At 35.0% G+C, this 12153-nt stretch overlaps 1 protein-coding gene across 1 annotated transcript in view; it reads left to right on the top strand.

The window, feature by feature from the left end:
- LOC140150317 (uncharacterized) overlaps nt 1–12153 on the top strand; it is a 171461-nt gene that overhangs the window by 78067 nt on the left and 81241 nt on the right. Inside the window, 1 exon segment of the mRNA XM_072172326.1 lies at nt 6524–7486. Within this exon segment, the coding sequence (XP_072028427.1) occupies nt 6524–7486 (963 nt within the window).

Raw genomic sequence — 12153 nt, 5'->3', positions numbered from 1 at the left:
AAGTTTTAAAACATTCCAAGGGACTTTGAATAAATAAAATGTTATACTTGTGGCTTGAAGCCAAACTATGTTAAATAAATTGGTTTCCTGGGGGGTTTTGAGTTCCCTGTATACAAGTGATGCATCCTGATTCTGATCAGCTCTTGGGGATAACCAGATTAGGCTGTACTGAATACCCAGTGGGAGCTCAAAACTTAAACAAATCACTCGAAGATTTTTCTCAAAACCTTTAACTTATATGAAAATTAAAGCGAATCATTAGCTTCTAGTAATTTTCAAATTCTCTTTTGTGTGGACTGTTGGTATTGTGCCTTTGGTGATAACTTATGATACGAATATCAGCCCATTTCTTGAAACAAAATAAATAAAAAAAAACCTTTTAAAGGGTTAAGCAGCGCCAAGGATTTATCATTTAAATATTGGTCCAATGCACTTAAAACCCACCCACCCATTAATATATGCTGTAAGAAAATGTAATAAGTTGAAACTTCCACCAAAAATTGTAAGATCCAGATGTTTCAAAAACTTTAATGAAGTAGATTATATTGATACAATCAAAAATATTGATTGGGGTAGAATTAAATAATATAAATGATGTCAATGAAGCACTTAATGAATGGCAGTCTTCATTCAATGCTGCCTGTGACAAGCATGCACCATTTAAGGAAAAGAAAGTTAAAGGTTGTTTACCTGAATGGGTGAATAGTGAATTTTTTTTTTAAGTAAAGATAGGGACTACTATTTTTCAAAAGCACATAAGACAAATAATGCTGAAGATTGGAGTAAAGCAAAGTCTCTTAGAAATAAAGTAAACAATATGAAATATTCACTGAAAAAGAGTTATTGTAACAAGGCTATAAGTAACAACATAAATAATAGTAAAAATCTTTGGAAAACAATTAAGAAAATTATACCAAACAAAACATCAAGTATACCTACAGCAGTTGTTAAAAAGAATGGTAATTACTCAGGTAACAAAAGGATATGGCAAATGAGTTCAATGAGTTTTTCACTTCAATAGGTAATGAACTTGGGAGTAAATTTAATAATAACAATGATAATTATGTATGCACTTGTAATACTGTATGTTCTCATCAAAATCATAGTGTAAACAAATTTAGTTTTAGAGCAATATCTAATGAATTTGTTCTCAAACAAATAAGTAAAATGCAAAATTGTAAATCGTCAGGATTAGATCCATTCAATGTAAGGTTATTAAAGTTGGCTGCGCCTTTCATCTCAAAATGCCTTGTTCATATTTGCAACCTGTCTTTGAATGGGTCTACTTTTCCTGATGCATGGAAGAAGGCTAAAGTAACTCCAATATTTAAATCGGGTGATAAAACTAATGTTAGTAACTATAGACCTATCTCTGTATTCCCAATTGTATCAAAGATCATTGAAAGAGCTGTCCATGATCAATTATATGAATATATGAGTAATGTAGGACTGTTATCAAATGCTCAATCAGGATTTCGTCCGAATCATTCCACAACAACAACCCTTCTAGATGTGCAAGATTACATTTTAAAGAATATGGATACAGGTTATGCTACAGGTGTTTTATTTATAGACTTAAAGAAAGCATTTGATACTGTAAATCATGATATTCTGATTAGGAAACTTAAACAATATGGGGTATATGGGGATGAATTATTATGGTTTAAATCATACTTAAACAACAGAGAACAAACTGTTAATGTTAACTCAACTCTTTCTGACTTTAGGCCAATTGATATTGGTATTCCTCAGGGCTCAATTTTAGGTCCTTTACTGTTTATCATTTTTGTTAACTGTTTACCTAATGCTGTGTCTGAATGTAAAACTGTAATGTATGCTGATGATACCTCTTTAATGTGTAAAGCTAAAAATGAATCTGATCTTAAAATTCAAATGGAGTCATGTCTAAGTAGGGTAGCTGAATGGTTCAAAGTAAACAAACTCACTTTAAATGTTGAAAAGACTAAGTTTATGATCTTTGGTACAAACAAAATGCTTGAAAAGTTCAACAATGTACATTTATTATATAACAACAATGATATTGAAAGAGTAGATGAGTTTAAATATCTAGGTATAAAATTTGATAGCAAGATGTCTTGGTCAGCTCACGTTGATAATGTTAGTAAAACTATTTCCAAAAGAACTGGCATAATAAAACGTATAAAATATTTCCTTCCACACAAAACCACTGTAATGTTATCCAATGCTCTTGTTATTCCCCACTTTGATTATGGCAGCATGGTCTGGTCAAATTTTAGTGTAGAGTACCATAATAGGCTTCAGGTACTTCATAATAATTTAGCTAGAATAATTCTCTCAGCAGATATAAGGACACCAACTAATGATTTAATGAATACTTTGCAGTGGGTTAAACTTGATCAAAGATGACATAATACTCTATTAATGACTGTTTTCAAATGTTTAAAGAATGAATATCCATCATACTTATCTTCTCAATTTGATTTTGTTCATGATAACCATAATCATATAACTAGAAATCATACTTCTAATACATTGATTGTTCCAAAATTTAAATCAAATTCAGGTCAACGTACTTTTCACGTCAGGGCAGCCTATGCATGGAATTCTTTGCCACCGACAGTAAGAGCGCAGATGGAAAATATGACTTTAGGCCAATTTCAGTCAAAAATTAAAGAAATTTAGGCTTGTCTTTATCTACATTTTGTTCATTTGCTTGCTTATTTTTTGTATAAATATAATTATTGTATTTCTGTATTTTGAATCATGGTATTTATAATTTTCTTGTATTTGATGATACCATTATACTTATTTGTAATACTAGTATATTATGTATGCTATTTTTTGTAAATATTGTGTATCGTAATATATTTTGTTGCTATAACATGTATGCAATGAGGGCCTGCTTGAAAAGCAGTGCTTGTCACTGAAGCAGTATTACCCTCAATAAAGAAAGAATAAATAATAATAATAATAATAAATAAAAATAAAATAAATAATATACCAAAATCGCTGAAAAGGTACGGTACCCTAAAACCGTGGCACATCCCCGTATACCTTCAACCAGGGAGACCCCCACATATATTTTGTATCGTGTATGATCAGGAGAATAATTGAATATTTCTGATAACCTTGCTTTTACTTGTGTTTATAACACTTTTTAATCAAAGTTTTTTACTCCCGTCCTCTATCAAAGTATAATCATGAAATGACATGAACTGGCGGCACGATAAAATAACATTTTCAACCTAGTTTTTGACCCCATCGTCTCCATCAAACTACAATCATGAGCCCCGTCATGAGCACCCCTATACACCAATCATCCGAAGATTGAAGAATGCTTTGCCAATCGATATCCAAGGCATTTGTTTCCGATAGGTCTTATTGGCAACATTTTATGCAGAACAAGTTTATTTGGCGCTCAATCGCTAACATGCATGACCACATTATTGTCGACTTCAATTCGTTTATTCCACTGAATACTGTGTGAACTACATCTAGGCCTATACTCACACGCAAAATACGGGAGTTGTGAGAGATAAGACTGTTTATATCAACTAACCATGCTGACGACCAACATTAAAATGATGACGTAACAGCTGTTGTTCAGTCGCTAGTATGCTTGACTCGCAATGCATTATGGGGGTTTCACTCTCATGTAATCTCTTTCTCAGTCAGTTACTGACATATGTAAAACAAACCCATGACAAGTGACTGTTAAAAAGACCAACTATGTTTAATCTCTTTCTCAGTCATGTACTGCCATACAAAACAAACTCATAACAAATACAGAATGTGCATGTGCTTAACCTACAATTTTCGATCTCATTTGAGCTCGATTATCGTATGTATTTTGAATGGTGTATCAACAGAAGTTGAGGCATATCACCTATCGTATGCAAGTCATTTCGGTGAAATTAAATAGGGAAGCATCGCCTGTGGGCGCTAGTCTGCTTCAAAAAGAAAGTTTATCTGAAAAAGATTTAAGCAATAATGTTATAACACCTGTAATATGAATACAATGCAGTATTTTAAATGCTACCTTCATCTTGAATATAAATTGCATTGATATCAGTTGCAAGAAAAAGCACTATATTTGGCATCATTTAATGAAAAACAGAATTCAACATATTTTTTTGTGTACATAAAAAGTTTGTAAAGCAATAAATATGTCATTAACATCCATTTGAGCGTTGTGCATAAAGCTTGGTGCATGGCAGTGCAAGGCCTAAATGTCAGTTAGGCTCAAATTTATTTGACATGCAAGATTCTTTTGCTTTCCTGATTGTGGCAAATGTGAATGATTTGTTGAACATAAAATCATAACTATCATTTCTGTTTGATATATTAAATATTAGCTAAGTGAGTTTCAATATTATAAGGTATTGCAGTCAATTAATCCAGTGCATCATGAGGATAAAGAAGCACTTGGTGTTCTGTAATTGGACTGTGACGTTGACTTTGATGTTTAGGAGGTTAGGTGTATTTCTAGATGGTTATCAGACTCTCATGACATGATTTGGCAGCCTTGAAATTCTTATCAATGTCTTCACATGTTGCTGCTTGGCTATGTTTCTGAAATCCAATCAACTATTTCAGCATCTGCTAAACTAACAGTAAGATGTGCAGAGATGATACCTGTTAACAACACTACTTTGATAAAGGGCCTACATATGATGATACAACACACATATTTTGATGGTAAAATTTGAAGACAGAAATAAACCACCTGGATAACGGACTTAAGTGTAACTACTTCCAACCCAAGAGATAACGATTACCCATGTGTTAGGTTTAAGGGTTATAATTAGGATTATCCCTAACCCTGCCAAACATCAAAAAACCTCACTGCACAACTCGTTGCAAACGCAGGTATCCCACATGATTTTAGGCACAAAAACCTTGGCTGGCCAATGTGCACACCCATCCCTGTTCATGTGCCTATCATCCAAGGGGTATGTGGTTCAATACCGCACCAGAGAATACCGCTTTTCTCTTCATCCACCACCTCCGAGGTAATGTTAAATAAAAGATAAACAAGAATCAAAGTAATAAGGCAAGACAGAAAGCAGGCAAAAGTGACAGATAGAATCTTTAGTTATGATCATGGTTGGGGTTAGAATTAGTATTAGGATTGGAGTTGGGGTTATGGTTAGGATTATGGCTTATGTATAAGTTAGGGGTATGGTAAAGTTTAGGGTTAGGGTGAAGATTAAAGTTCAAGTTTCAGACTAATGACCCTTTGGACTATTGACATGTAACCAAAGAATCAATGGAGACATAGAAGGGAACGAAAGTCCAAAAACCTCTGAAGGTAGTGTACTATGCTTGTAATTCTTCAAATGCTAGTAAAACATCAAATTACATGTGTTGAAATCAAGAACTTTTCATTTTTAAAATGAGTTAATTTTCCCCAGACTTGGCACTACCTTTGGGTTTACAGAGTAAATCTCCTGTGCTATGGTGTGGATAAACCCTCAAATTAAGGTGACAAGAAACTACAGAACTCATCAATTCAATTTCCTCCCATGCAGTTCAGCGACATAAGACTTCTCCCATTGGAGAAAATGAGTAAGTGGTCAGAACAACACCACAAAAGTACAAAAATTAGATTATTTTAATATTTCTTGAAAAATTATAATAATAAAATTAGGCTAAATATGTAAATATGCATGCAGCGTGTACGCAATTCTATATCGAGCTACAATGCGATGTTATGAGTCTCGTCTAGTATGTGTTGGACAAATTATAGAATAGGTTTTGAGATATGGTTGAAACAAAGAGGTCAGACAAGGAGAATCCGGATCTTGTAGTCCTGTACCTTAGGCTATGGAAAACCACTATAGGATTGTCACGATGGGGGCCAAGTTGGTATTCCTCCAGCATATATTGGCAACTGACCTAAATTCATGAGATAAACAACATCTTAAAGCATGAGTGTTACACAGGTTTATGCATGTAGCCCTTTAATGCATCACAAACAGGTAACAAAAAATTACACACTTGAAATTGAGGTTTGCTAGGTGCAAATCCCATCCATGAGTGACACACAGATATATAGCAGAGTTGAGAGTTGTCAAGTCTTAACGTCTTTGAGTTGAAAAAGTTGGGAATTTCTTTTGTATTGCATTAGTTGTCTGCAGCATAAAAATGTTCATATCTCACAAGGAACTGTAGGTCCAATTTTGATGGAGTTTGCAGTATATTGCAGCTTGCTAAACGGTAATGATATTGAATGACCAAAATATGCTGCTTTTGCAATAAATGCAACATAACATTTCACACAAAAGTAGATATAACTGAATTTTCAAAACATTAGGAATTTGGTGCAAGATAATACAAAAAATGAGATTGGAACGAAATAAAAACCCACAAAATTTCAAAGTAAATCTGAAGTGAGGAATGAAATTTTACAACTTCCTCTTAAACTTAATTGATTTCAAAAATTTACAAGTAGTTGCCACTAAATCATAGTTATGTAATTATGATATGTTATGTAATATCTTCACTTTAATATTTCATTTCTTTATGTTTCATTGTGCAGGAAATCCAGCCAGACAAACCTCGTGTGGAAGGTACAACCATCGCCGTCACCGCCAAGCCTCCGGAACCAATCAAGTCCAATGAATCACAAGCCCCTAAGGATAATGAACAGGCAACCCAGCCTGCTGACAAACTCAGCTCTACTACAGAAAACTTGACTAGCAAAGGGTTGGACAGTAATAGTAGCTTAGGACAGGGTAATATTGGACTAAGAAGATCACAAAGTGAAACCACCACAAATAGACCAAAAAGATACCACGAAATTATTAACACCAATCCGCCCTCTAAAGGCGAAGAGGACTCAAATACTTTGCATATTGATGATAGTGACCTTGGGAGGAGAAACTCGGCTCCTACCAGAAAGCGAGACGGTAGTCCTGAGAAGGTAGATTCGGAGAAGAATAAAGAAAAGAATCGTCATAGGCGTTTACGATCTGATGGTACACCACTCTCAGAGAGCAAGCGCAGCGGGAAGAGGACACGATACCACACAATAGATATTGGTACGCCGAATAAACCGGAGAATAAAAACATCAGTGACAAAGCTAATGAATCATCACAAGTAGGTGTGCCTGCCAGTACCAACTCACAAAGTTCTACTCTGCATAGGAACAATAATAATGTGAACATAGAAAGTTTGCAAAGCAGTCCAGACACAAACAAACGGCCTGCTGAGACAGCACCGCTGGCTACTCAAGAGGACTTAGATGGTGATCTTGAAGGCAGACCACGTACACTCTCTGATCTGAGCAGTCATTCCAGCGAGGATCTAGAGAGGATGGATATCCCTAGAAAGCAACGCTTGGGCCTCAAGGTCATGCTGGATCCGTCGGATTCGCCATCACCAAGCAAGCGTACCATTCAAAGGCGGAGACATGCAATTGACAGAAGAAGTCGACACACTTTAGATGGCAGTATGCATATGCCAATTCCATCAAGCGATAACGATAGTGAATCATCAAAGGTAAGTGTCATAATTAATAATTATGTCGCATGATTGTATTCCATGTTTTTCTAAATACACTGTGTTTTGAGGTGAGCCTGGGAGCTTTACAATGTGCTTTAAGCTCTAAAGATTAGTAGAAAAGCTATCAATGTTTTATCAAGCAACAGTAGTTATCTGCAGCTCTGCACTATTTGTCGCTCATGCTCTCCTGAAAAGACACAATGTATGTATTGTTTTGCAAACATATTCCACAGGTTTGGAAACATCTCTAGAAGCATCTACTGGTGTTATTTAATGACACAAAATATCAGTGAATGAAATCATGGAAGATCATCTTGATACAAATTAGTGGTATCAGTGGGTTAGCTGTCATGAAACATGTAACATGTAAGCCTTCGTCAGACAAAATTGTGAGGTGGCAGTTTCTCTTAGTTAAAATACTGTGCAGTTACAACAGGTTTAAGTCAACAGTCTTTAAAGTTGGTAGGATGTGCATATACTTTGGTAGTGACGTAGGTGTGTCTTTTGCTCGCCACAGTATCGAATCGCACGCGTAAAGTTAAACGCGCTGAGTATCCACGCACGCGTACAGGGGCGGCTTGTCGGCACGCTTGCGGCGAAACCGCAAAAAAGCATTGACGTCACTACCGAGTTGAACCAAACTATAGTTCGGCTGTCTTGTGCCAGTTCAATGACAAATTTTTCATTTCGAAGTTCTGGGATTATGTAAATATCTGGCAAAACAAGAATATTTTCAGCAATTACTTACAATAAAACCCATAGAATATGAGGCTCATTTGGGATCCAGTTGATGAGTAACAGTGGGTGGTATTAAAGGAGATAAATTTGGATCAACACCAAGGGTTTAATTAAAGCTCCCCTGTCTTGCATAGGTTGTAATAATAGCATTACCAAGCTATTCCTGAGTTTTTGTCACAAAACTACCCTGGAAACTTCTTTCAAAAGGCAAGAATCTGTGATGATCAGGTTTTTATATTGGAGTTGTTTGTGTCCTTTGGGATTTTGATTGGTGACTTGCATTTGTGTATATTTGGAGTATACAGGAGAACAGTGTTGTTCAATGTGTCTGGTTGGGTGTGCATTTGTAAACACTATCAAATGAGGAAACTCTCCAGAATGCACTCTGATAACCATGGACACACACCAACCGTGGACTTCCTTGGTTCCTTCCCCCAACCAGTGCATGTAAAAATGCATATAAGACCATGTTTCCATTCGCAAGTATAGTATAAGTCTCGGTTGGATTGAAAGGCTTCAAGCAAGTCCACAGTTTGACACACAGTTTCAGGTTTACAAAGTCTGTTCAAATAGGTTCAAGTTTGAAGGTCCTTTTGAAAATCTTCGGTCCTCATTTGCTGGTCTTTGCAAGTAGGGATGTGTGTGAATTATCAGTGGAAACATTGCAACTGAGCAGCATAGTGAATACTGTAATATATGTGCAGCAGCCTATGGATCCCAGAGGAAATCATATGAGGAAACTACTGATCAATTTGATATATTTTTAGGTTCAATTATATGACAAGATACCAATTTTGAAATGGCAAAAGATGGTTTGCATTAGAAGTTGTAATTGTTGAATAACAACTTGTTGGCCCCTGTTCTTAACCATAATCTAAGGTACTATAACTTAATTCTCATGCAATGCCCTGTTAAGTCAAAAAGAATCAAATACATTCATGTGGTTGTCTTATTCTAGTTGTCACATACTGTTTCCATAACACTAAATTAATCTAAATCTAGGCTAGTCTTTATTAAACTAAACCTTCTCTGTTGAAACGTTTGTAAGCACTAGAATCCAATAATAACATGATTTCTGTTCTTCCATTGCCTCTGCGCTCTGAGTAATAGTACTTGGATATTCAGGAAGTGTGTTGTAATGAACTGCAACAGGTCCTATCTTGATGAGTGGCTCTTTAAATGATTTAATTCCCCCAGGTCTGTGGCACATGTATAAGATAGAAGAGTGAATGTGGTGAACCAGGCTTAAGGGTAGACTAGGTATTGTTGGTCAAAGCAGCCAAAATATTGATTTTCATTATCTAAATCATTAATTATTGAAAAATAACACTTTGATGTTTTGCAAAAGTTCATTCTACAAATCATATACTTTGAAAACTTGCTTGTACGTTTTACAAAAGTGTTGTTGTTTCAGCCCTCTTTACAACATAACTCAAGAACCACAGGAGGACCTACAAAAGTATATCTGTGATATTTGAATTCTTCTACACACTCGCTATGAAATGATCAATGCAATTTTTGCCGAAGCTTGCTACCTAATCGCAAGATGCTGTGAACTACCAAATTGCAACAGTGTAAAATAGTTGCTAACCTTAAGGAAGCCAATGTAACTGTTGTGTCTAGTGTCGATAATCTTGATTAATTATAGTGACACTTACTTTGGTAGAATGTAATAAAGAAAGTGATAATGTTTGAGGCACCATCAAGAAACAAACAAACAAGGCCTCAAGGAAGAACAGATGATTGAGTGTGTTTTCAACTGATTGACTGTCCAATGAGAAATAAAACAAACAAAAACATTAAAATCAAAAAAAAAAAAGGACAAAACAAACAAATTAGTACAAACAAAAACAAAATATGTGTATAATGGGGATGGCTCAAAAACACTGTTTTGATGCTATTTAAGCTTGACAGTTTGTATGTGTATAATATACACGCCTCCAGAGTTTAAATGCGGTTGCAAACGGACACAAAACAAGCACAAAGCCAATGCCGATTTGAAAGAAAGTGCAATTATTTTTATATTCATAATGACTTTGGTTTAAAAAAAATCTCTTCATGTCTACATGCAATGTATATTGTGACTGCAAGCATCAGTGCAAGTAAATTGATGATACTGTTCTGTGTTGTGTCAAGAAAAGTTAAGGAAATACAATGTTCTTCATTTGCTGCAGTGACCTTAGCAAAAAGACAAAACGGAAAATAATGCTTGGTGTAGTACTGTGTAAAGCATGCAAGTCATAAGGGGGAAAGGCTCCCTTCATGAATGTTTTAGGTATTTTCCAAAAAAATTCCAAGGTTCAAGATAGCCTCTTCAGTTCAGTTATCAGCACTTTTAAGACATTTTTGACTTTGTTGTAATGGAAAGAACATATTGAACCTATCAAACATTTTCAGGAAAAATTACAACTTAATACCAGTATATGGCAGTGCATTCATCAGATATTGTCATACAAATTTGTCACAGTTTTATAAGAATATTATTGTGACATATAAACCCAGATTTCAGCATTTCCATTTCTCACTGTCAAGGTACTAAGGTGCCCTGGTTAATCCAGGGGATGTTGGGCTTAGTGAGAGGTGTGATAAAAGAGGTGAGCACTTATTAATTTGGTTTTCAAAAAGATGGAATGAACTTTTCAAATGTACATAAAATAATTGTGTCAACACTCAAAAGATACCCTTAAATTTAAAAGTGTGTGATCTTGTCAAACTTGAAGCATAATTTCCTTTTAAAACGTGACAGTGCAAAGCTGTGAACCGAAACAGGAAGCATCAAAATAAATTAAGAAATGATTAAAAAATAAGATACTGCTTTTTCTGTTCTTACATTTTAAAGAAAGGCATTTAAAAAGGTTAGGTTTATAGATGCTTGCCAACTAGGAATCCTAGTAGTTGTTAAAAGAAGTTTGCCTAGAATGAACATTATTATCAATACTCTACTTTTTAAACCAATAAGGGCATGGTGTTTATCAATACTCTACTTTTTAAACCAATAAGGGCATGGTGTTTCACAGAAAATGATGATGCTGTCTCAAGCTATAAACTTGGAAATGCTACCATTTGTCCAAATTATGTTTTGTATTCCAAAATGTTAACCGCATTTCAATCTAAACATTGCCAGTGCCATAGCATCGCAACATCTGAGCCGCTGTAAATTGAAGCATTTAATATTGTCTGGTAAACCGTATGTTTACCAATGATTGATTCCATGTAGATTAAATCAACATTTGTACTATGTTATAATATGGATATCAGTGTTTTCATATTGACATTGTAGTGTATGAATTCTCCTGTGAGGGGGAGGGATTTTTATGTTCCTGAACTAGTGATATATTGACATGAAGCAAACATACCATTTCCTTAGGTTTTTGTTAAGAGGCGTGTATGTTTACTTGACCAATCTTAAAGCTAAGATGGAAGTATTTTGGATTCATGATTGTCATTTGCAGATTTTTGTTGCACCCTGTAAAATGTGAAGTAGTTTAAGTATCATTCAAGCAGATTTCAGCAGATTTTTTGAGCAAAACATACAGAAATGATATTACATGTAGGTCATTTGAAGAATAGGAGAGTGAATAGAACCTCAGATAAAAGATCGAAAAAAAAAAAAGTTTTGAGTATAATGTATTGCGTGCCTTTGTTTTGTGTTTTACGTTTTAAAGGTGTGAGGTCTGATTATTTCCAACCTTTCATTGATGCCCTCCACTCAAGTACTTGGTATTCTTATTCTAAGTTTCCAGTTAATATTGCTCCAGTGCTTTGGATTCTGGATACTTCTGAGGTGGTAACCATCAAACTACCATGGTTTTGTTCATAAAGCCTAACCAAAACATTTCAGTGTGGTTATGAGTAAAATTTGAGGTTTCATCTGATACCAAAATCTGCATTTTGATGGGGTAAAGCCTGGTGGATAGTCACAGCGT

The sequence above is a fragment of the Amphiura filiformis genome, chromosome 4 (assembly GCF_039555335.1).
Source record: "Amphiura filiformis chromosome 4, Afil_fr2py, whole genome shotgun sequence".
Taxonomy (NCBI): Eukaryota; Metazoa; Echinodermata; class Ophiuroidea; order Amphilepidida; family Amphiuridae; genus Amphiura; species Amphiura filiformis.
Note: the sequence above shows the minus strand (reverse complement) of the source record. Positions and strands in the feature narration are given on the sequence as shown.